Source organism: Trachurus trachurus (assembly GCF_905171665.1).
Source record: "Trachurus trachurus genome assembly, chromosome: 11".
Lineage (NCBI taxonomy): Eukaryota > Metazoa > Chordata > Actinopteri > Carangiformes > Carangidae > Trachurus > Trachurus trachurus.
The window spans coordinates 11657439-11683753 of NC_139904.1; the positions used below are offsets into that span (position 1 = coordinate 11657439).

The 26315-nt window shown below is 41.0% G+C and overlaps 1 protein-coding gene across 1 annotated transcript; it reads right to left on the minus strand.

The window, feature by feature from the left end:
* Positions 1 to 1296: 1296 nt before the first annotated feature.
* atat1 (alpha tubulin acetyltransferase 1) lies at positions 1297 to 15988 on the minus strand. The gene is made up of 12 exons (XM_083981784.1): positions 15611 to 15988; positions 15242 to 15302; positions 14585 to 14676; positions 14208 to 14265; positions 13968 to 14081; positions 12753 to 12854; positions 10531 to 10576; positions 8227 to 8301; positions 6423 to 6636; positions 4226 to 4311; positions 2665 to 2749; positions 1297 to 1876 (listed from the first exon to the last, which is right to left on the minus strand). Exons 1-12 carry the CDS (start codon positions 15700 to 15702, stop codon positions 1603 to 1605), a joined length of 1299 nt encoding a protein of 432 aa, XP_083837910.1. The 5' UTR covers positions 15703 to 15988; the 3' UTR covers positions 1297 to 1602.
* Between the last annotated feature and the right edge of the window lie 10327 nt (positions 15989 to 26315).

Sequence of the window (26315 nt, forward strand, 5' to 3'; positions counted from 1 at the left end):
TCTGGTGTCTATAGATAATCTCATCCATTACGTTTTATTGAGATTTAAAGGGATAGTTCAACATTTTTGCAAATTGGCCCATTGCCATAATCCCTATAGTCATAGCAATAGGTTTGTTACCTTTAATTGTCGGTGCAAGCTATTTTTAGGACAGTGGAGCAGAGCCGCGAGCTGCTCAGAGCTACGCCAAGGAGGCTAATGGGATTTCTTGGTTTCCCTCATAAAACTCATCAATTACACAATCCAACAACTTCAAAACGCTCTGATGGACAAGTTGTGACCTGCACATTCACCACGCTATGAGATAATAACGGAATGTTACGAGACGGAGTTGTCTTGCCGAAAAATTGCCCCCGACAGGAACGCGCATCAGCAGCTTTGGTGTGTGGTGAATGTGCAGGTCACAACTTGTCCACCAGAGCGTTTTGGAGTTGTTGGATTGTGTATTTGATGAGTTTTATGAGGGAAACCAAGAAATCCCATGAGCCTCCGTAGCGTAGCTCTGAGCAGCTCACGGCTCTGCTCCGCCGTTCTAAAAATAGCTTGCATGACAATCAAAGGTAACAAACCTACTGCTATGACTATAGGGATTATGGCAATGGGCCAATTTGCCAAAATGTTGAACTATCCCTTTAAATTTCTGTATAATTGAGGTTGTGGCTCCAGGCCAACCTCAGAGTCATCAGGCCTCAGGCTGCTTTCGTTTTCCTTTATGAACACATGACGTAGACACCCAGCAGCACCGATGGATAATGATTTACAAGTTTGACTGACTTTATTGTCTTTATCAACGTCCGTTATGTTAAATTCTGCTTTTCAACGCTACAACTGTCTTTGGCTGTTCCTCATTCACAGTAGTTTTTTCTACAGGGAACTGCAGAGCAGATAATCTGCTTCCTGTTAGCACCGGCTCCTGTATGTGAGGGGTCAACGTCAAGTAGGCATGTGTTTTCAGCTGTGTTGGTGCGGATGGAGAGAGCAGAAGAACATTTCAGTAGCGTTGATGGAACCTGGTGTGTGTTCGGCTGAGAGCTGCCCTCTTCTTAATACCAGGTCTGAACAGGTCTGCCAAACCTAAACAAAAGGACATTAAACCAGCACTTCATCTACCAAAATAACTGAACACGAGCTCTCCTGCTGTCGAGACAATGACAAACACTCTTGGTTTAAAGCAAACTACAAAAGGCGTTTATTATGTTTTTTCTCACAGACTGTGTCAGTTTGGGATAAGTTCAGAAGCGTTTGCACAGTATTTTGTTGTCGGCCACCAGCTGAAGTCACTGCTCCTCCGGCTTCACTGCAGCTTCAGACCAACAACGTTCTCGATCTGCCTGTTGACCGGTGTCCGACGGCTCTTTTAGAGGAATCGCTCCATATTTGGCTCTTAGCAGCAGTTTAGTTGACTAGTTCGGATGATGAGTTGACTCATCCTGGAGACCAGCCAAGGTAGAACTCACAATACCCCCAGACAGGAAATCACAAAGACTGGGAGTGTGTAGCAGAGACTGGGCCCTTGAGTGAAGTTTAGAAGTTCGAGCTCTCAGCACAACTGCAATTTTTCTTTTCAGTATCATTTAATCAAAGTACAGAAGCAGCTCCCGGTCACCAGGGCCGGGTGCTCCTGTACTCCTGCTTCTGCTTCACCCACTGGGCGGTGTAGCAGTTCTCCCCTACAGTCCACGACCAGCCTCCTCGGCCTCGGTTGCTCTCCTTCCCCGACAGCTGTCTCTGCTTTACCAGCGTATCTCCTGCTGGCCCCGGTGGACCGTCCGATGTCCCGATCTCCTCCTCAGCATCTGTATGCAGCTGTGTGTCTCTGCTGTTTAAGGAGGCCTGGCTGCAGATGCCATCCTTCTTGGATGAGGAAGGCCGGAAGCTGGTGAAAAAGAAGTGCACGGGCTCAGAACAAGGAGGATAAGGACGACGATACAAATATGTTGGCTAAAAGTTGCAATAAAAATATAGCATATAATCACCCAAAGTGTAGACATACTGTGACTAAAAAGCAGCCAGAGGGCATTTATTCTTTTCTTTTTTTTAATCTATTTATTCTTCTGTGAGGAGAGCGAGACTTTTTCAAACTGAAAATCAGATCAAACATGAATGAATAAAAGAAAAAAGTATTTTTCTGAAAATCTTGATCCTGATCTGACACATTCGGCCCGGGTGTCAAACCTTTATTGCACTGTGAGAATAGAAAAACTGTCACAATAGCATCAATAGTATCATATTAGTTTGTATTTATTATTTTTATTAATATACCTGAGGTTTAGTTGCGTCATGGAGAAAAAACAGCAAATATCAAATATCCACACTTCTTCAGCAACATCGTCTATGTTGAGTATGTCATATAATATATGAAATGATGTATGGATCCAAAAAGTATGGGACCGTCATTGGATGGAGCAATTTACAATTAACATATTCTGTTTTTTGTTTTGTTTTTCTTTATAGAGGGCATTTATTCTTTTGTTTTGAAAACTGTCCGATAGAGAGGACATCCTCTCTTTCTGAGCAGATGTCTCCTTTGACCTTTGGTTTTGTGTTTTGGCCACAGATGTCTGCACGAAGGGTGAGTCACTGAACCTCCTCATGTTCTTCTGTCATGCTTGTTAACCTCCCTGACAACAAACAGTTCAATCTCCAGTGCAGTAGTGTAAATACCTGCTTAGTGGTGTGTGAGTACTGGCCAACCTGTGTGTGTCTGTGTATCCCAGTGCGTGTGACTGATCCCCCACTGGTCTCAAACCTGAGGAGGCACAAGGTGCTAAAACATGAGGAAGGTGAGCAGAGCTGCCTGGCTGCACTGCACCTGACTCTAGTGATGTGCAAGTCACCCAGGAAGGGGTTAATGGCTCTGTGTAGCTGCCAAGAGCAACAATCAGCATCTTTAAAGGGATAGTTCAACATTTTGGCAAATTGGCCATAATCCCTATAGTCTTAGGAGTAGGTTCGTTACCGGAGTTGTTTTCGAGGCAAATGCAGAGACTGCTTGCCAAAAAACAGCCCCCGACAGGAACGTGCATCAGCGGTTTTGCATGAATTTACCTCTAAAACAACTCTGTCTCGTAACGTTCCTTTATTATCTCATAGCGTGGTGAATGTGCAGGTCACAAATTGTCCACGAGAGTGTTTTGGAAGTGTTGGATTGTGTATTTGATTAGTTTGATGAGGGAAACCAAGAAATCCTATGAGCCTCTGTAGCGTAGCTCTGAGCAGCTTGCGGCTCTGCTCCGCCGTTCTAAAAATAGCTTGCACCGACAATTTAGGGTAACAAACCTACTGCTATGACTGTAGGGACTATGGCAATTGGCCAATTTGCCAAAATGTTGAACTATCCCTTTAAATTTGTACACAAAAAAAAACACAGGCTGAAACACAGGTTAGTACTAACCAGGATATGATCATGAAAACTTCTGGTTGGACATTGGCTGGTCAGTTCGTTAAAGCTGCCATCTTTGTTAAATGAACTCAAGTTCACTTACTGGCATTTCTGGAGCTTTCTACCACACCTCAGTCTTCGTCAGGTGGCAGGAAGACTGTGCGAGGCAACTGAAGGCTCCAACAAAGCTAATGTTTAGCTGATGTTCTAATACATTAAGCAATAATGATAGCAAACTTTCGGTAACCCTTTAATTTACAGGCCATTAATTATGTGATAATGTCAAGAAATAGCCAAGAAATAAAAATGTATTGCGTCATAATGTCTAGAAATAGCCTAGAAATAACGGTCATTTTCATAGTAATGTCAAGAAATAACAATTGATTGCGAAGAAATAACCCAGAAAGTCAATTGCAAGGACTTGGTGGAGAAAAATTCTGGCCTTTCCCAAAAAATTCAAAGCATGAAAAGCATATGTAATCTTTTGCCTTTATGAAAAATATGACATTACTATAAAATTGATCGTTTTTTATAGGCTATTTTTTCACATTACTACGCAATTAATTGTTATTTCTTGGCTATTTCTTGACATTATCACGTAATTAACGGCCTGTAAACTAAAGGGTTACCCAAACTTGTTGTAAACTATAAAGTCGATATTCAGGAGTCCTGCACAGTGTCAAAAATCTGCACATACTTTTATTGACAACATCCTTTGAATGTCTGGGGATCAGAGGTCAGTGATCACCATCTGCAGGACTCTGGCTTCCTTATACTAATGTGTCATCATCATGTCATCAGGCGTCGTGTTTCAAAGAGACTGAGAAGACGGCTGAACTTTACCCGGCAGGCGTGTGTCCAACAGGTCGACGGCTTTGCTGTCCAGGTGCCGACTGTACAGGCTGCATCTGGCAACTAGACCCTGTTGACTACCAGAGAGATGGCAACAGCCAGCAAGGAGGATGAGAAGAAAACCGAAAACGTACAGAGCAGGGTAAAACAAGAGAGAGGACAGGTGCACGGAGGGGGATGGAGGTGTGAGCCGGAAGGAGAACAGCGAGAAAAAAGGGAACAAAGGAAGAAAAAAAACACAAAGACATAATTACAAAACAGTATCAAACCAAGAAGAACTAAATAGAAAAATAAACACAGACAGGGTGTTTCAATAAAACCAAAACATGACAAATAATAAGCCACAGAATGGAAATAAGACTTTGGAACAGGAGGTGCGAGTCGACCTTATCTTATACCAACACCGATGTATTTGTGTGACAGACAAAAGGAGAAGCTCACATGTGCAGGTTTTGTGGCACATCGTTTAATTAGTTTCTAAAAAAAGGCAAAGCAGATAAGACAGAGCTGTCACGTTTTTGTTTCTTTAAAAAGGCCTAAAGGAGCCTCGCCTCGACCGAGCCAAATAACCATCGTAACAACGGCAGAATCTGCGTCTCCGCGTCACAGAGACAGGCTCTGTCAAACTAAGACACCGCAGCCACTCCTTTAAAAAGGGTAAAGAGTCAATGGTGCCAGTCAGAGGCTGGTCAATGGAAGTTGCCCAGTTGGGATCTATTGAGGGAACTGTATCAGCGAGTTGATGACAACAGTGAAAAAGAGGAGACAGAGAATTAATCAGGGCCAGAAGGAGATCAGCGAGGTGGAATGGGCAGACAAAAAAAATGAAGGGGGGAAGGGAAAGAGAGAGAAAGAAACAGTGTTTAGAAAGCTGTGGACGGAGCCGAACAAATAACAGGACAGAGCAAGAGTCTTTGTGCTGCACACAATAAAGAGACTGATGAGAGGAATGTGGCGCTCGTCTGCCAAGTGGAGTGGACCTGGCACTGAGACTGATCCTCTCCCCGCTGCGCAAACACAACAGCTCATTTACAGCTGCATGTTCGAAATCATACACGCTGCATTTCAGCGTCAATTAATCCCCCAGGACGGGCAAACAGGTGTCCCGCTGAGAAACTCAATAACTAACGCACACTGACCCGTCCAGACACGGTTTAATCTGTGTTTACTTGCAGGCGGGCTCTCGGGGTCGGACCGTCGGGATCTGATCCAACCTTGGACCGTTAATGTTGAGGAGTCTGTTGTATCTGCACAAGCGTTCTCTCAATAAATCCTCCTGGTGAGATCAAAGTCTGAGAAACTTGTTCTAGTTTTCGCTGGAATTACTTTCTTCCAAAGAAACCGTTTCATAACTGAGAACTGTCACATGAAATCTGAGCAGTTTTGATTCCCAGATAAATGTGGTTATCACCTAACTTTCCTTTTTGACTCAGTGATATGGGCTATAAATGATAATAATGGCAAGTTGTAAATATGATTTGGATATCTCCTCTAAAGCACCTCACAAATATCAGATTTAAATCTTTCATCCATAAAAATCTAATGTGACACCAATTAGCTAAAAGATCGGTATGATCATGTGATGCAGCTCCAAGGCATGAGGCCAAGATTTGTTGTGAGGTACTAACTGTATCCACTGGGGAAGGAGTCAGGTCTTAATTGAAATGTGAATTTGATTTGACCCACACTTAGGAAAGGATTGTTTGGTAAAACTATCAGGAACAGAGCTGCTGCTGCCTGTGTCTGAAAAACAGAACTCTTATTTACCTAGCGGCCTCCTTTTATTACATTTCACAGTTTTCTTTATTTAGCCGGGTTGTAGCATGTGGAAAAGATTCAACAGAAACAAAACCGCCAGACTATTCAGCGCTATTCAGACTATTGTATTTGGTTTTATGAGTGGTTTTCCACCCACATCTGTTATACTTGGTTCAGTAGATCCTTGAAGAGTTGCGCATTTGTTCTGATGTATACTGAATATTGTATGCAAAGAGAATGACAAAAACTTCTACTGATTATTCATGGGTTTTCATAAAGCACTTCACTGACGGTAGAAACGGTGTAGAGACAGTGACACTGGTGTAAACCCACAAAGACGACCCACTGTACAACATCTCTACTTGAGTCCTAAGACCAAACTGTAACGCCCCCCGGAGGTCAGAGGGTGCGGAGGTGAGGCCTGTCCTACCTTGTGCGTCTTGCCCTGCAGCGCTCCATGTGAGGGGACTGCGGGCTCTGGTCCCTGCTGTCCCCAAGGAGGGTTGTTGGGGCGGTTCGGAGCGGCGCCCTGCTGGGGGAGGAGCCCACGCTGAGGGAGTGGGAGCACTGGGAGGATACCGACCGCTGGGGGGAGTGAGGCGGAGCAAACGGCCACGGGCGAGCCCTCTGCTCCTGACGGACCACTGCAGAGGACAGGGGCAACACACACTCAGAACGTCACATGTTAAAGGGATAGTTCAACATTTTGGCAAATTCGCCTATCGCCATAATCCCTATAGTCATAGCAGTAGGTTCGTTACCTGTAATTATCGGTGCATGTTGTTTTGAGATCAGCGGGGCAGAGACGTGAGCTGCTCAGCAAAGACAATAGAGTTGAACGGTACAGATCCCCTGTCCCTCATCAAACTCAATCAAATACACAATCCAACAACTCCAAAACGCTCTGGTGGACAAGTTGTGACCTGCACATTCACCACGCTATGAAATAATAATGTAACATTATGTAACATTACGACACACAAAGCAAATACTCTGAGCTACTTGCGCTTTTGAAATCTCTCCGCCCAGCAGCCGTGTCTGGAATGTAGTTCCGGCTCCGTATTTGCTCCAAAAACAACTCTGTCTCATAATCATTAATCATTATTTCATAGCGTGGTGAATGTGCAGGTCACAACTTGTCCACCAGAGCGTTTTGGAGTTGTTGGATTGTGTATTTGATTAGTTTGATGAGGGACAGAGGACCTGTACCGTTCACCTCCATTGTGTTCACTGAGCAGCTCACGTCTCTGCCCCGCTGATCTCAAAACAACATGCACCGATAATTAAAGGTCATGAACCTACTGCTATGACTATAGGGATTATGGCGATAGGAGAATTTGCCAAAATGTTGAACCATTCTTTTAATGGCTAATGATGTCAGTAAAGCGATACAGCAGTTATTTATGTCTAGATTTATCTTATATATTCAGAGACGATAATGTTCTTATGAATGACTGGTCCTACAGTTTTGTAATGCTCTGATATAAAACTAGAAAACCTTAAAGAGGCTGATGAGGAGCAGGAAGTTCAAACTGAAGCAGCACAGGATGACCTATTTTCATTTTCTCTCTCTTTATCCCTTATATGGGTCAAACTCAAACAACGTCCTGATGCACCCCCACGAGATGTTCAGTCTGACCCTCCATGGTTGCTAAATATTTACCCTGATGGTATTATAAAAGTTTTTTTTTGTCTTTTCTCTATGTTTATTTTTGACTAAGAGCCTCAGAAGTGAGTACATGGTGGCTGTCTTGTATTTTAAAGTGGTGATCATGTTGTTTTAAGCATTTGTATCCACATTTGGTCAAATTCTCTGAAATAATTAGTGATCTGCTTATATCTAATATAATTTCGTTTTAAAAATGACCAGTTAGCTCCTACTGTATGTAAGGCATGCTTCTCTAATGCAAGGCTCAACAGCAGGCTAAGCATGAGTCACCTCAACAGTTATATATACACTCATTTATTTGACTCTGAATATGTTCCCTATATGTCTCAGCTTTATACAACACTCTGTGGCTGGTGCTTTGCCAGGTGTCGCGGCTGAGGAGCAGTAATATGTTAACTGCACGTCACTTTAGCTTTAATAGAGACTTTAAGACTCCACAGGTGGATGAAATTATGAGACTGCACAGAGACGACCTGGATTATGTCCGTGAGGAAACACTGGTTCCTTTGGTGAGAGGATTTGTTTAATGTCTGTGTTGTACGGCAAAGTGAAATGTCTTGTTTACCTTCTCTCTCCATTAAGGAGTAGGGTTTGATCTCGCCGTCTGGCTTTTTTAGGGGAGCCTTTCTCAGCTGGCCCGCTGCGGAGGAGAGCACAGTCAGAGCACAGCAGGAAACACACGACGTGACAGGGTGACCTCTTCCCTCGTGCAAATCAGCCCTACAGTACATATCAGGTAGATTTCAACAGCAGCTCCTCTGCCACGACATTTTCTAGTTGTGAAGGTTAGGTGAAAACTTAATGGGAGGATCCACTCCAAAACGCTATTCATATACTGGTCTTCAGATTTCCAACCGCTCAGAGCAGGTCTGTGAACACAACACGGACTGGACCATGTGTCATATGAAGACAAACAGCTCTTGATGTGACATTAACTATATACACTTCAGTCTGTCGCCGAGTTGTTCTTGTTCACAGACTCTCACTCGAGCAGCAGCAGATCTCCCAAGTCCAGTAATAAGACTAAGGTTTTAAAGTGGATCTGTGGCCTGAACATGCTGTTGGAAGTCGTCTGTACCACGTTGGCTGTGGCGCCTCTGACAAAGATAAATGAAACTGTGGTTAAAATGATTGGCAGCCTCAATCTTACACAAACTCATGGGGTCACAGTCTGTTCTGTCAGCAACTACTTATATCTATGATTACTGATAGTAAACATATGTGACAGAAGCTTGGAGGATTTTACTTCTCTTTAGTTACCTGGAAGCTTAAAGGGCATTTCCAGTCGTAATCAATGTTTACCTCAGATATCAGGTCACCTATGATCAGTTCATTTCATACCATCCATACTCCCAACTTTTTTGTCTGAATTTTGCTTTATTAAAGCTCTAGAGAAAAGAAAATTGAATTTGACCCCACTCTGGGTGATAAAATTAAAATCTATTCTTGATTAAATCGGGGATGAAAGTGTGGTATTTTTGGGGGAAAATATTAAATTTTAAATGATACGTTACGTGACCACAGAACAATTTTAAAAATTAGTCCGGAGCCCATTAATGAACATTGAAAACAGGATATATTCTTGAACAAAAACGAATATAAACATCCACACGCTGCAGTTGGGAGTATGGATGGTATGAACTGATCTGAGGTAAACATTGATTACGACTGGAAATGTCCTTTAATGTAAAAATGCCAAAATACTTAAGGAATTCAATAACGTTGATACAGGATGGTCTCATACTGGCTGTGTTTTGAAGTGATCAAGCTGAGGACAGACCCTGCGAGACCTCTTCCTGTTTTAAAATCCATCCTGACACAGAGGCTGCCGATCTTTTTAACACTGGCTGCATTGTTTAAAGTGATTCTACTGATGTGGTTTACTGCTTTGTGCGATTGTCACAAAAAGCACCTTTAATTTGACTTTTATATATAAAAAAAAAAAAACAGACAGACATTCAGAAGAGACACTGGTGGGTGTTCTCCTGTCAGTAAAGTGGTCTGTGGGGGGTTTGAGGTGGTCTACACAGGTCGTGGCTCTCTGTGGCTACAGCTAGGACAGCAGGTTTATTATATCATATGATGCAGAACACATATTGAGCCTAAAAGGGTGTACAGAATGAATACATGTGATGGGAAAGTAGGAACTGAAGTTGGCTGAACGGAATAAATGAGATCAGGAGCATCATATATATATAGATATAGATATAGCACAGAGCTAATTATGGGACAAAGGAAGGGGGTGCAAGATGCTGGGGACATATGAGAAAAGAAAAGAGAGAAAAGTCCTTACAAAAAGCCGTACATCCTCTGATCCGTCAGAGGAGAGGAGGGTGAGCCTGAGAGAGTTTGGTGAAACAAAAGATTTTGGAATTGGAATAAAAGCAGATCAGTATTTTTGGGCCGGAGAGCCCCTTTCTTTGAAAAGGACAGATTTGCAGTTTCTGTACCATGAAGGTGTTTGTTTTGTGTTTTTTTTTTGTTTTTTTCCTTCCACAACAAAAAGATGAATTCACTGTGATGTCAAAAGCAAGAAGAGATCACTGTTTCCAGCTGTATCGCATGCAAAAACGTGTCATGTACTGTAACTGAACTTAGGAACATAGATGCACAAGTAAATGGAGCTGCACTGCAAAACAGAGGTAAGAAGCAGATAAACCAGATTTAGGGTTGATGCAATAGCACTATTGTAAGAGCGCCAGCCAAGCACAGGTTCAGATAGTACTGTGAGGATCACCGAAGCCGCCCACTTGCCCACATCATCTCATAGCTCATGTTACCACAGAGAAGAAAAAACAACAACTTAATTCCTTCCACACACCAACAACAAAAAAGCCAGAAGGACAGGATGAGAATATCAAAACGTTACCTGCTCTGTTCAGGAAGAAGCCCTCAAACACCACAAAGTTATTGACCTGGACGGAATGAAAACAAAAACAAGATGACACAAACTGCTGTTGACAAAAGCATGAGGGTGAGTCAGTGAGTCATACTTTTATCAATACTTCTGAACCAGGCCAATCTGCCAAGACTTTTTTATTTGAGAAAGCTGAGGACTTTCCAGGTAGAGAGCTCTCTCATGGGAATGTTTTATTCATCCTTTGTTGAGTCTGTACTCACATTTTCTATGATCTGTTGGTTTGGCAACCTCAGTCTAGCTAATAAAAACAGACTAAGCAGTATAATTAATTAATTAGACTGTTACCTTCAGGAAGGAGGCTGTCGAACAGATACTTGAGATCATTCGTCCCATTAGCTGTAGCTGACGATTTGGTGTAACTAGTAGGTAATACTTTTTTTTATGATGTATTCTGGTATTGGTAGGTAATACTTTTTATGATGTATTTTGGTATTTCTCATATTGCTATGTATGATGTATTTCTATTTATTTATTATTATTTTATGTGTTCTACCTGGTGTGTTTATTGTGCCAACTGCTGCTGTACACCGAATTGCCCCTTGGGGATATTAAAGCTCATCAACCAATAAATCAATCAATCGAACACTATGGTATTTTAACTGTGCTCCCAATCATTGTTTATCATCATATGTCTGTTCTGAGAGACCTGAAGCTGAATTTCTGACACACAACACACAGTTCAGATGATGCTCTGTCCATTTTGAATCAAGAACACACATCCAGTACAATAATTTAACACTGTGTGTGTGTCGAGGCTGCTGCAGTGCAGAACACCTGGCCCAACAATGGATAAACAATTAGGTAGGCGGCCCTGTACATTCCTCTATCTGCATGTGACAAACTTTCACTGAAGTTGAGACTTTGCCGCCTCATGGAAAACTCTGCCAGTGATAGCATCAGCCGCCTGCAGCAACCTGGCAGAACAAAGACGGGTTCATCCCGGCTCATCTCTGAATAAGACGAGGTTTCCAGGAACAACACTGCAGCGTAGGTGTTCCTGCTCTTCCAGTTCATGGCCAATTATAGACCGACAGAGTCTCTCGTCATCAGTATTCCATAATAAGGAATCCAAAAGTGGATTATATACAGACACTTTGCTATGACACGTCCTCCATTTCTCTCATGTTTTCACAGCTCAACTCGAGTCCACTTGTGGTCAACTCAGCCGACTGGACACACAGCTGTCTGCAGCAGGTCTGAGGTCTGATCAAAGCAGACACCATGAGGAGCAGGGAACTGGCTGCAGAGCTCAGAGGCGGGATTTTAAAAAACAACCAAGGACTCCTGTAGAGCTGGAGATGAGAGGAGAACAAGAACCTGTTGGTCACTCTGAGCGCAGAAGAGAGGATCTGGATCTGTGGTCTTTATGTCAGAGTGTCCAGATGAAGACTCACCTCACTCAGAGACACTTTGTAAAGAAGCAGCTAAAGGAGCCTGAGGCTGAAGGCTGCCTGTACCACTGCTTCAACTAAGTGCTGATAAATAAAAGTGCCTGAATCCCATGTGATTTGTCAGCCTTTTTTAAAATAAATTTATCTTTTCATCATGGAGAATTGACTGATGAGGGACTAGCATTTAGCTTAGCGTGCCAGCAAATGCAAAAACAAAGGGAAGGGACAACTTTCACTCAATACATGATTGTTTTTTGATCACAATAATCATGAAAAACTTGTTATCGCTTTGTCACTGTATCAGACTGTGTCATAGGACTAATGTGAATGTGTTTCATAAGGTCACAGTGACCTTTGACAGTCAGTTGATCAGTTCATCCTTGAGTTTGTGCGAGGTGAAACAAAGATTTTACTTATCTTTGTTTCACCAAAAAACTGTCTGGAGAGAAACAGTGACAAACTGTGACAAATCTACTTCCAAAATAAGTTGTAGAAACACAGTCGGGAGTAAAAAGGAAAGAGTCGGGAGGTGGCAGAGTCTAAATATAACTGTAATAAGTGGAGCAATCACACTGAGAGTCACAGCAAAGAAAAGATTTTCACACTGTCAGATGAAAGCATGTGTCATTTTCTCTGTGTCCCTGGAGGGAAATATAATATATTGAAGAGATCTCATCTGCTGAAGTGGAAGTTGGACTTGATTTGTTTTAGTACAGAGTGCAGCAGATAGAGGAGAAGTAACCGTTCAAGCAGCTGATAGCGTGATGGGAACAACTGTACCTGCGGCACACTTTGTGTCAGGCAGTAGTGCTTTGCCAGGAAAGACAGGAATTTGGGCGAGGGTCTGTCGTACGCCATCAGCACCGGCTCTAAATTCTTGTGCTACAGCAGAGAAAAAAAAGAAAACACGCAACCACTGTTATATAGCACATGGAAAACAACTGTTGGCATCAACAATGAAAATGAAATGAAATGAAAAGTGCCCGGGGGCCAAGTACACATCACTTGCATGTCATACAAACACCAAAACAGTTAAATTATAAATGGTATTGTATTTTTACGTCACTGACACATCTGGCCAGATGTTTGTTAGAGGCTGTGAGACACAATACACATCTTGCTTGTCTTTTGAAAACTGCACCTGTCCAAATCATGATGTGTCAGACCTTGATATTAAATTATGTCATTTCTCAAATACAATCTGGTAATGGGTCAGTGACAAATAGATTTTTTTTTAAAGGAAAGAATAAAAATTGTTTTTAAGACCACGTATCAGATTTGTTAAAATGTAGATATTGTAATGTGAAATGACGTTTGAACATTTTTTTTAACAAAAGTAAGACTGAATGCTCTGAAAATGTCAAATGGAGTAACCACAAAAAAGAATAATACATATTAAATATTTTTATCGACCTAAAGTGGATTTTAATGTATACTTTCTTCTGAAAACTTTAAATTGATTTTACTTTAATTAGATTTTTTTGCTGTAATTCTATATTTGAATTTTAATGCATTTTAGCAACACAGCTTTTCATCTAAATAATGTGTGACGAACATTTTACAATTTGCCAAGAAACATACAGTTGCATTGCAAAGGTGAATTACATTTATTCTACATTTGAGTCCAGATTAATTGTCCTGTATAAAGTCAGGTTTTTATGAAGAAATAACAAACAAACAATTTGACCTGATCAATTTATGCATATACTGTAGTTAGAGTCAAACTCTTTCAGTATAGGTCAGGCTGTAAAGCTTTGACACACGTCCACCTTGTTTAAAAACTTCATCGGGTGTGAGCTCTGTGCATTCCTGAGGAACAGCAAAATTCTTTATGTCAGTGTTTCGTCACAACATTTGTGTTGGCGAGCAATCATGCCCTCAGGGCGCTTCATGTTGTTTAACTGAGCAGCCTGGAACGGTGGCTGTAATAACACCCTCCTCCAATACACTGGGTCTAGTCTCTAGTAATCCGCCTCTCAGAGAGGAATGCTTCACCTGCAACACGAAATCAAACAGCTCCAACCCGTAACCGTGTCGCTGCAAGTTCTCTGCGATGTAGAAATCCAAAACACACAGCGGCTCCGCCTCAACGTGCACACCCTGCCGGTCCTGTGGAAGAAATACAACAAGCACACACAAGCACTGATGACGAAGGAGGTTAAAAAAAAAATGAAATTAATGAGGCAAGAGGAAGTATAAGCTGAAAAGACAAAAAAAAGAAAAATTGTGACTCACAAGTAGAAATAACTTCTTGTAGCCGACCTTGAGAAATCCCACAACCGCACCGTGTCCTCTGTATGCAGGAGAGAGGAGGGGCAGTGAGTTCATACAACGGTCTGATCTGCACTGACTAAGACTCTGTGACCTCTCTGTATTTTTCATGTATCATAGTTTTCCGTTTGGGTGATTTGCGGTGAGCTGCTGCCATTAGGATTTAACACAGAGTCCTGTATGTCTCAACAACACAGTACATGCATTGTGACCACAGCATGACTCAACACAGCTCAGTCAGTCCCCAGACAAGTACAGTAATGGAAAGAGTGTGTGTTTGTGTGTGTGTGTGTGTTTGTGTGTGTGTGTGTGTGTGTGTGTGTGTGGGATGTGATATGTACCCGTTTCTCTCTCCATCCTTCAGCAGGTACAGCTGATGCCTCTGGGACTGCAGTTTGGAAGCACTGGTTATTGGTGCTGTGAGCTGTTGCGCCTGTGGAGAGCAAGAACACACACCGTTGATGAATCTGTGAGCAGAAATAGTGCTTTCAAAAGGGGCTGGGTATTATATACGAGTGATTGACAGAATTGAGCACCCTGACCTGCCAAAATACTAAAATAAATCCAGTCTATACTTTGGCTACATGTTTATTTTCCTTTGGCCCTGTACACCCTGGTTTAACAAACCCCATTCTGGCCCCTATGCAGCATGCACCATCACATCTGGACCAATTGTGATGCACAAACACAGAACTTCATCAACTGGCGATGTGGTGACTGTGAGGGTCACATCTTATGACTGACATCATTGTTCGCAAGTTATCACTGACCCATAATGACCTGTGGATGGAGAGACGCTGCCTTCCTGGAGAAAAACCCCTCCCATCAGGAGAGAGATGTTTTCCTCATAGAGCGACTGCTGAGAACAACCTTGTATTGATTGTACTGATCGGCACCACCTTCTATTTCTGTGCTTACTGACTCTGGGACTATTCTTACAGATGTGCGTTAAGTTTGCAAACAAGCACACAATCATAAGCAAAACTCACAAAACCCACCTTTGCTGAGGCTCTCCCAAGTTCATCAATAACTGTGGCTATGTGGGCTTGAAGATCTGGCCTGCAAGGATGAACATGGTGGAGTCACATTAGGAGACAAGGAGTGGCTCAATTAGGCATCATTGTCAAAAAAACAGTGAAAACACACAGCAAAGGTTTAAACCAAAACAACATTTGAATAGCTTTCTTTTTATTTTAACTTTTGCACATTTATTGCATTGAATGGAGGATTTCTGAAAGCAGTTTATTGTTACATTCTCTGAATAGGAGAGATCCAGACAGGGTACTGTATGTTGAGAGGGGTACAGTGTGTAACGTGCTATCTAATAACAAAGACAATGGGAATCAGACCTGGTCCTTCTGACTTACCTTCCTGCTGATTTACGACCTGCAACCAGAGTATGGTCCAAGATGGAGACCTTCTCAGAGAATAACTGGTTAATATCAATAGGAAACTCCATAGTAGCTCTCAGTCTGGTTAGCTGCACAGCTATGGGCTAACGTTAGTGTATCTAGCAGCCAACCCCAGTAGCAGAGCTGCAGCAGGTGCTTCGCTGGCTAGCTAGCTGGCTAAAGGGGCTGCGGGGCTGATCTTCCTCACCAAGCGGCACAGCTGGCGTAAAAAGCCCGAAGGCAACAACAGCAATTACACATTGGCACAGTTTAGTAACGCTGCAGTGGGATGGTACAATAACAAACGCCTGCTATGTAGACTGTCACTGCAAATCCATTGTGTCTCTATGGTTGCGAGTCACTCCCCGGCAACACAAACCGTAACGTAATGTCCGCAAAGGCAGCGCCATGCAATCTGCTCTGTACCAAGAAAAATCCACGTAACGTTGATTAATAAACATTTAAATTACGTTTGAAAAATTACGAGTGAGGCATAACGATTAACTCGTGTTGGACAGTGTCATTTAACATTTTCTCTTCAACTAATCATTTTCCAACAATTTCCAGTGAACTTGTTGTTATGGTATTACGGTAATATGAACGAAGGCTGCACGGGTGTATTCCAGAATGCGGGTTTAGTGGTTGGGTTCCAGTTGCCGTGGTAACATATACTGTGAAGTTAACCTACTAGTTAGCTGCATTTCCCTCAACAAAAGCCCGAGTTTCTCTGTGTGGTCCCAGTGCTTTGAAGCTTCTGGCGTGTCATTTTCTCATCCACACTGTAGTGTAGGCTACATCAAAGTGCGGATTAAAGAATTTATGTTGGGAGAAGATTTAGCCCATTTCCTAATCCTGTCTTCTTCCCTCACATTACGTGTTTTATGATTAGTGTGGAATGGCAGACACTACCCCTTATTCAAATAGGCCCTATTACACGTATAAAATATTTATCCATGTGTAATATTTGACTGAGAAATCACATTAAAATGTACGCCATTTTTATAATGATAAAATGACACTTGAAAGACAAATATTTTAGGTTTTGACAACAATAATATGTCTAGCTCAGCAGCCTTTTAGCTCTTATAAAGATGAGGCAAAAGTGATCCTTAAAAATTAATAAATAGTAAATTAAAGTTTTGAAACGTTGTTGTTGGCTGGCAGAACAGCTGCAATGTGTTGCCACAAAAAGCAGAGGATAGTGGCTGCACTTTGTTCACCTGTGCATTTTCCTATGTAGCCTAATAATGTGAACTTACTTCAGTAGAATCACAATAAAAGTAGGCTATAGTAGAAAAAACAGAACAAAACTGAGTCACTATTACAAACTGACAATTATTGTAGGCTATCTATTGCAATGGAATGAATGAAAACAGTGTTTTATGATTCTATTAATATCAACTTGAATAAAGCAGTGTCAAGAGGAAATTATGTAGTGTTTCTATTAATTCCATGTAAACTTGAATAAAGCATGCCTCAAGAGGAAATGGTGGTGTTTCTATTAATTCCATTTGATGATGTTGTAGGCTAGTGTTTCTATTAATATAGGCTATTCTATTAATTCCATGTAAACTTAAATAAAGCAGTGTCACACAAGAGGAAATATGTTGTAGCCTACTCAATATCATTGTTAGTCATAGTTCAATCTTGGTTACCAGTCATAAGTGCCAACATTATGATTTGTTTCTTTCCTCCTACTACTATTTGACCACATCAGCAGAAATAGTTCTGCATCTTGCTGCTAAGCAACACATAAACCTTTTCCAAAGAGTATAACGCTGTTCTTTCCCAATAACTTATTACTTTTTTGAAGCGATATTTTGTTGAACAATTCACTTTATTTTTCAACATACTGAAACTAATTACAAATTTTCATTAATTTGCAGAATAGGCTACTACTGCCCCACACTATGGAAGCTATGGACGTTTCTTTCAACCTTTTTGTTCATTTCAGAACATCATCTGTAAGAAACCAAAGTCACCACATGGTGGTGCTGTAGGCTACATTAGGTGAATGTATGGTGAGACAACGAAAGAGTGCACCACCATCAGCACAGCACTGTCTGCACACCAATATGGGTTTCAACAGTTTTCACATTTATCACAAGTTCATCCTTTAGTTGTGTTTTCCTCTGTAGGAATTTTAAAATATATCATAATGGACAGATACACTATCTAGCAGACTGGTCCGTTCATCTGTCTGCCACTTAGAAGCAACTTTATGAAAGGAACTCTGGTATTATTAGAGTTCTGGTGTGCTAAGTGCTGCACATCATTGTATTATATTATATTATAAGAGCAAAATGACAAAGATAGTACAGATAGAAGTGAGTGATGTGAGTGAAGACAGGATTACAAAATTGGCTAAGTCTTTGGAGTTTTAATCTCCCAACAATAAAAGTAGTGTTAGAAGATAAATATTCAAGCGCAATTGTCCATTGGACAATTGGCAAAGTGCTAGTAAAAAAAAATAAAACAATAACACAGACAGAACGTCTCTGGTTCCTGTCATTTTAAGAGGTGATAATTGAAAGTTTGATCTGAATGAAATTCCAATCTTGATAGCAAACGGTGTTCAACGCCGTTCATCATGACTTGTTTTTATGGCCACATGATGATGTGGTTGATTACACTCACAAAGCTCAGACTCATAACCACAGAGCTCAGTGGAAATGGATGAATATCTTGCTTTCCAGATAAAAATCTACTGGTTGCACATAACAAGGTAACAAGAGCAGTAAAATACCTACACTTATACAGTAAATACAGCCCATATTTGGGCAACCTGTAACCTAGTGTACTAGCCCATAATACGTCATGACTGTCAGAACTGACATCCACATCTGGACTAGTTTATTCTGTGGTCAAAACTGGAGGGCAACAGCCAAGCTGCTAAACTGTTGTAGGTAACAGGACAAAGATTTAGAGTATCATTTAAAGGGATATTTATGCCATAATCCCTAGTCATAGCAGTAGGTTCGTAACCTTTAATTGTTGATGCAAGCTGACATTTCGATTGGCGGGGCAGATACACAAGCTGCTCAGCTAACGCTACCGTGGTGTAGGTCTATTTCCAGGTTTCCCCCATCAAACTAATCAAATACACAATCCAACAACTCCAAAACGCTCTCATGGAGAAGTTGTGACCTGCACATTCACCACGCTATGAAATAATAATGGAACGTTACGAGACATAGTTGTTAATTTAATTGTAATTCAAGTTTAATTTTGTTCCAACTGTAAATAAAGATGGGCGTACAGTAGGCTCTTTGACAACAGGTTTCTGAAAAGCAGTTTAGAAAAACTCAGAGCTTTTCTCTGCCATCACTATCTTAAATGACTGACTCCACCAAACCAATCCAAACCCATAAGTGGGTAAAGAGGAGGGTGTGTGGAGCTGAGCTTTCATTGCATGTGTGTGGTCACCCGTCAGTCAGCCCAAAGATGCCTTGGCCTAGATTATACATACATTTAAGCTTGAATTAAGTATGAACATTTGAGTTATTTAAAACGTAAGACACCCTTCATAGAGACTCCACTGGTCATAAGAAAACCTGCAGTTTTTTGCTACTTCTGTGTTGGTTTCATTTTTCAGCCTCCGAGGTTGATGCTTACAGTAGCTGAGATTGTTGCTTTTAGTCTTTCATATTTGTATAATTCTTGTTTAAATGGGAACTATGCAAATCCTGTCGCTTTTTCGCCGTTTTGGTTGCTTTTTTTTCTCTCTACAGATCCCCCCACCTCTCTCTGGCCTTGTACATTTGTTTTCAACAAAAGTGGCAAGAAGGCAATCAGTGGAGCGATGTCTACCGAGGTGGGTAACGTTAACATTTAATTTAGGTGCAAATCTTGCATAGTTCCTCTTTAATTGAGAAAAAAAGGTGGCTGTATTGTTTAAGTTAGTTCATGTTCAAGAAGCAGCAGCGGTCTTTGCACTTTGACTCACAATTGGAGCAGCAGAGGGAGGAGTGGTGGCGTAATCCTGGGTTTGAAGGACCAGCCCTGTCCCATGACAGCATTCTTTTTTTCTTTTTTTTTTTAAAGGAAATTGAATATTCACGGGGTAAAATTCTATAGCACATGAATGTGGAAAATTGCTTTTGTGTTGCAACAAACCTCACAACAGGAACAAACATGCACACGCAACAGACTTCAGTTCAGTGGTTTACTTCAGAAAAGGGGACAGGAAACTGCTGGTTTCAGTTTCTTTCAACCTGGTTTCATCCTCTTCAGACCCCCCCCCCCCCCCCCCCCCTCTGTCTCTCCACCCTCCCATCCTCCCTCCATTCCTCCCTCCCACTGGCTTCGCCCAGACAGGTATGATTTAACAGGAATCCTGAACTGACTAATAATCCAGCCTCTCTTGCATAACTCTGGTGTTTTTTCCAAAAGTATCAGATCATATTATGTTAAACAAATGTGGTGACTTGCTCTCATGTGACCTAAAAACCATTTCTACCCCTCTGAAGTCACTTGCATTTTGATGGGGAGAGGTCAGAAGGTCCACTGGTTCAGATTGCTTCCTCATTTCATTGAAAAGGAAAAAAAAGATAGACGGAGACAGAGACATGGCCAGATTTGTTCTCGTGGAATGACTGCTGCAAGAATGATGTGTGATGTGTGTGATGAATGAGGCGTATCAAAAGAGGGACTCACTCCCACTCACCGACAGAAGGGGTTTTATTGAGTGATATTTTTTCGGTGAAACGATTATCACTTTAGAGATGGAATCAAACCATCAAACCAAGAAGGGAAGATGTTGGGGTTTCCCCCCTGCTGCTCTCAAGCAACCTCCCTTATCTTCCTTGAATCATCCACCTGAAGTCGTCCTCCACATCGAGAAACTTTTTCATCTCACTGCAAGCCACATGAAAAAGTTTCTCGATGTGGAGGACGGCTTGCAGTGAGATGTGAGTCACGCACTACTGTATTGCTGCATTCCCCTAAAACACCCCTTTTGAAAATGAATGAATCTTAAATGGCATCTTTACCTCAACAAGTGGTGGTGGATTTACAAATAGTTCATAAATAGGTCATTGATTTAACACTTAATAAACTATAAATAAACAATTATAAATAGGTAATAGGGGAAAAAAGGAAGGTTGGTGCAGAAAAAGTTGAAAAGTTATTTACAGTAAAGGTTACATCCCTAAAAGCTGTTTTGTGAGGTCCCGTTGATTTTTTTTTTTTTGTTCAAAGCTTACACAGCCATACAAGAGTGCACAACATATCAACAGTAAAAAAACAACACAATGTGATACAGTAAAAAGAAGAAAAGACAACAAAAAATTTGTTAGTATATCAATTTTATATTCTATTGATTTACACTGTCCTTAAAGGTTGGGTTGGATCTCATTCTGGATAATTTTTTTAAGTCTGAGGAAAGGGGCTGGGACTTTTGACTTTCTCAAAATGTGGCCTGATAGAACTGATTTTCCGGGATCTCCAACCCTATACCTCTAACCTTTGACCTCGGACCAACAAAATCTAATCAGATGTCACCTGTGAGTCCAGGTGAATGGTTGCTGAGACAGTGTGTTCACAGGGCCAAAAGCGTGTTTTTTGGGGGGTCACATGACCTTTCATGGCTCTGGCTCAGGTGATATTAAATGCTGATCAGGAGGAGGTCCAACTCCTGTCTCCCAAGTCCACGACCACATGTGTCCATATCTAGGTGGTGTTACTTCCTCTCCTGCACCAGCCCTGACTCCGCCCCTACCAGAGGGATTTTTTTTTTTGGCACCTGTGACGAGCTTCTTAGCTAATACAAACAAATAAGTCTGAGTTACAGTTTCCTTAAAATAGAACAGTGTCTCAATACACCCTTAAGTCAGACAAACAGACGAAGGACAATGGGAAAACGCTGAGGTGTGGCAATCAAACACAGGTGAGACACATGAGTAAGCACAGGAAGGCGGGCGCAGGAAGGGAAGACGTGGGAACTTCAAAATAAAGCAGGAACTAAACAAGACAAACCACAACACCCATTCACAGACAGTGAATTTGTTGACAAGCTGAAACCAACGTCATCAGCAATAACAACAAGTCTACGTCAGCAAAGATGTTTCTTACTCATCTATTAACAATAGGTTGAGTTCAGTGTCTTGCATCCTCTCTTCTCTCTGAGCTCTCACCAGCGAGTCAAAGCCAGGCCAATATAATAATAATAATAATAATAATAATAATAATAATAATAATAATAATAATAATAATAATAATAATAATAATAATAATTTTATTTATATAGCACTTTTCAAGCAAGTGCACAAAGTGCTTTACAGATAAAACACCAGAGAAAAAAAGAACAAAAGAGGAAGAAAAACACGACCCACTATCAAAAGTCCACAGTCAGCTGCACAGTGCCGACAAAGACATTAAAAGTACAACAAATTCATATTCAAAAGTACAATACAAATGAATTTATAATGTAATGATAGAAGTGCTCTTGCAGGGCAGATAAAATGTTAAAATAATTAAACAAGATCAGGAAATAGTTAAGAATACGCCATCCTATAAAAGTGAGTTTTTAGACGTTAAACTGCAGTGGAGTCGGCTGATCTAACACTAAGCGGAAGGCTGCTCCAAAGCCGGGGGGCCAGAGCTGAAAACGCGCTGTCACCCTTTGTTTTCAGTTTGGTTGGAGAAAAAGTAAAAGATTCTGATCAGCTGATCTAAGAGGCCTGGTTGGGTTATACAGTAGGGGGTTAAAAGTTCAGTGATGTATTCCGGTGCCAAGCCATGAATGGCTTTAGTAATAACATTTTAAAATTAATTCCAAAAGTAATATATTACTACTATATTACTTTTATTAATAATTTATTACGTAATATTCACCTTTGTCTGGTCCGTTGCTCAGCTACTCTTTCCCCTCTCCTCCTCATTTCCTCCAACAAAGTCTTTCTCCATGACAAAAATACTGAGAATAGTGAGATAGCTGCCTAGGTGAGAGGTGTTGACGTTGGTGAGGTACGTGTTCTTGCGAGAGTGTGCCGGGCAGGAAACCAAAGTTACAAAGTGTAAAAACTCTCATTTTGAAGTGTTACTCTAAAAGGCTCCACAACAGTAACACTCACTCAGTCCTGAGGCCTTGGCAACACACAGAATGATTACACAGCTACAATACAACACAAAAATACAAGGGACATGAGCTCACAAAGTGAAATTACACTCTCTGTGATTTGACTGGGTTGAAGGTTGCAAGGCTCTGATAATGAAATGATGAACCACTGTGCAACCGTATGTTTCCCCATCAGACAAAAAATCTGAAGGAAATTCCAATTTTGAGGGATCTCTCCTTGTTTTCCAATGAAGAAGAGGAACTACTGGAGATGTAAAAATGAGGCAACTTGTGTTTGTCTCTGAGCAAACACAGTGGTCTTGCATATTTTGGGTGTTTTAGGTGAGCATATGATTGTATGATACATGTTTGTATGAAAGTCCTTTTCTCTTGCAAAGAGGAAGCTGAGCAGCGTGCTAATTGACAAAAAAAAACCACAGTGTATTCCTCTGTGACTTTGAGGGAGAATATCAGGTCTTTTTTTAGCTGAAGGGAGTTTGCTGCTTGGGTTTGATTTAGACACATGCAAAAACAGAATGGTGATGCCCCGCACCAGGGGAATTCTTCACGTTAGTTCTTTTTTATCGCATTTGAAATGTGAAAACATGTTTGTAAAAGTGGGCTCCAGACCTCATAGGGGGGCAGATTACGGAGAAAAAGATTTTCCACGTCTTTCCTGTTTAGTTGATAGTAGGCGGGTGTAATCCCCTCCTACTGAAGTCACCTTCAATGGAACAGTGAATTTAGTCATTCTCACTGAATGAGCTGTCAAGTAGCTGTTGGTGGGTCAGTTTGATTTCCTCTTCATTGAATTCATACATTTCTTCTCATTCAGTGGGTGTTAACAAATAGTGTTGTTTTTCTGTGGTTTTCTTTTTCTTTTTTATCTTACAAGTGTTTGTCGCTGCCGTGACAGTGGCCTCGTGGTAATCAACTTCAAATCAGTTCAAATACACACTGTACAACATATACTATTCATATTGTATACAGTAGTAGTAGTACAGTAGTATTTAAAGGTGCTTGTAGTATAAAGGTAAATAGGTTCTACATTGATACAGTAAAAGTATAAAAAACCTCAGTCCACAGAGAAATGCAACACCTGTATTCAGAGGTGAACCTTAAAAGCAGCTGTCAGGATTTATGTAACTTTGTGATGTCACAACCAATCACCGCAGCCACCATTCAATTTCGCAGTGTTTTGCTTTCCTTGTGTTTAATTCTGAATCTGCTGTATGATTTAATAGATTTCTCAAAGGAGGGTCTGAGAGAGGAAATGTAAAGCAACACTGAGATGAATGTCTGATTCTTTGAAATTTAAATAATTGGCAATTAAGATAAAACAATAAAAACATCTGTGATAGTGATCGTTCAGGTAAGATTTGGACCTTGATGCAGACACGAGGAAATGTTAGGAAATCCGTTGAAGGAGGCTGAAGAAGGGTTCTGGTCTGACTTCGTGGGATCTTAGAGGTACAGGGAAAAAATGAGGTCAGTGAGGAATATGAGGTGAAACTCGAGCGATGACTCAAGTATTCCTTTGTTCAGATTGTAGTAGGCTACTAGGGGTAGTACTATGATGTGGGTGCAATTGTTCTGAGTCTGAATCCATAAAAAATGTTCATGCATACAACACTGTGCGTTCTTTACACTCAGAGAGTCTTCCTGAAAACATGAATTAATAAATATGTGGCACTTAAATGTTTATAAACGTTTTTCTCATTCAACTCCACACTCTGTACGACACTGTTTATGATAAAGACATTCAGCTAATGTGATGCAGTTTCCTCATGACAATCAGGTGTAAATCTACTGACCCCGTGTGTGTGACTCCACCTCTGTCACTATTGCTCTTAACAATAAGACCAGACCTTCATACGGATTAATGAATGGTTCATGACTATTTAATTAATTAGCTTGTTAACCCTTCACTTTATACAGCAGGTTATTTATAAGCTGTTATACCACATTAGATAAAATGACTGAATCACCTTTTAATCTCATTGACGAGTAACTATTTTACCACCTACCACTTTATACTAATGGCAGCAACTCATTAGAAGGATTAATGAGTAAACATTAAGTTCATCTGGCCAAATAATGAGCTTCTGACCAATGAATGCTGTTTTGTTATAATTTGTTGTTAATAACTTAATTGATAACCTAATCAAAAGCTTTTATAAGAATTACATTTGGACATGGTGCTTTTCCTTTTGAGAATTGAGTCATTACAGTAGAAATACTTTTCTTTATTACCCATGACAAACAGCCTTCAGCTGCTGTTTTAGAGGTTTGTGGTCAGTGACAGCTGTCATACGTTTTTTTTTTGCAATAGCTTTTGCAATGCTCTCACGCAAACTCACAATAATTATTAAATAGCTGTTTCAAAGCACATGATGGTTAAAAACTGATGCCGTGATGTGATGAGGAACTCAGGTTTTACCATGAGCGCACAACGTTTGGCCTCCGTCCGTATTTTCAGACAATTAGGTCACAAGTTGTGTCAATGACGACAACAGGAACTGGTGGTGGCTATTAGTATCTAGGTCTGTGTGTTGTTTACGACATGACGGAAGGAAGGAAATACACACATTTGTAGATGAAATGAAGAACAAATCATATTTATTTACATAAAAAAACAAACTTACCCACTACCTGTATGAAGTAAGCAGTCAGGAAGTCAACAGTGCTCAGTATGAACGGATGGTGTTGTATGCTGAAAAATGAGAAGTAGGCTACACACAAGCAGGTGTGATGTTGTGGTTACTCACCTGAAGCAACCAAGGACAGAAGACACAGCCAGAGAGCTCACACAGCTGTCGCAGCGTCAAACCAAAAATCCTCTCAGTCTTTTGGCCTGAGTTGAGACGTAGCCGTGGTGTTGATTTGGAAACCAATCGGTACAGCTTTCAGCTTGCGTCAATGTTTTTTTTTTTCCTGTGACATGTAATCATACAGATTATACTGCGGGTAATTGGGCCACTATGACAGTGGTTTGTTAAGTTTATATACAAATCTCCTGACCCTGACTTGTTGCAATGCCTCTGCAACTGAGTACAGATTATTTAAAGGGATAGTTCATTTTCATTTTGGCAAATTCGCCTATTGACATAATCCGTATAGGGTAGTTTGAAGGTTCATTACCTTAGATCGTCAGTCCAAGCTGTTTTTAGATCCGTGGGGCAGAGACATGAGCTGCTCAGCTAACACAACGGAGGCGAATGGTACTTTCGCCTTTCCCTTATCAAATTTATCAAATACACAATCCAACAATGCCAAAACACTCTCAGTGACAAATTGTGACCTGCACATTCACCACGCTATGAAATAATTACTGTATGTAACATTACGACACATGAAGCAAATACTCCTACTCCTAATACTCCCTAGCAGATACAGTACTACTTGCATTTTCAAAATCACTCCGCCCAGCAGGCGTGTCTGGGGTGTAGTTCCGGCTGCGCATTTGCCTGGAAAACAATTTTGTTTCGTAATGTTAGGCTACATCATTATTTCATAACGTGGTGAATGTGCAGGTCACAACTTGTCCATGAGAGCGTTTTGGAGTTGTTGGATTAGTTTGATGAGGGAAAAGCGAAAGTACCGTTCACCTCCGTTGCATTAAGC

Bases quoted from the DNA above. Each gene is read 5' to 3' on its own strand.
- atat1 (XM_083981784.1), bottom strand. From the start codon at position 15,702: ATGGAGTTTCCTATTGATATTAACCAGTTATTCTCTGAGAAGGTCTCC. The intron at 4,312-6,422 runs GTAGGACAGGCC...TCTCTCTGGTAG, and splicing joins TGCAGGGCAAGACGCACAAG to TCAACAGGGTCTAGTTGCCA. The intron at 2,750-4,225 runs GTAAAGTTCAGC...GTGCCTCCTCAG, and splicing joins GTTGGACACACGCCTGCCGG to GTTTGAGACCAGTGGGGGAT.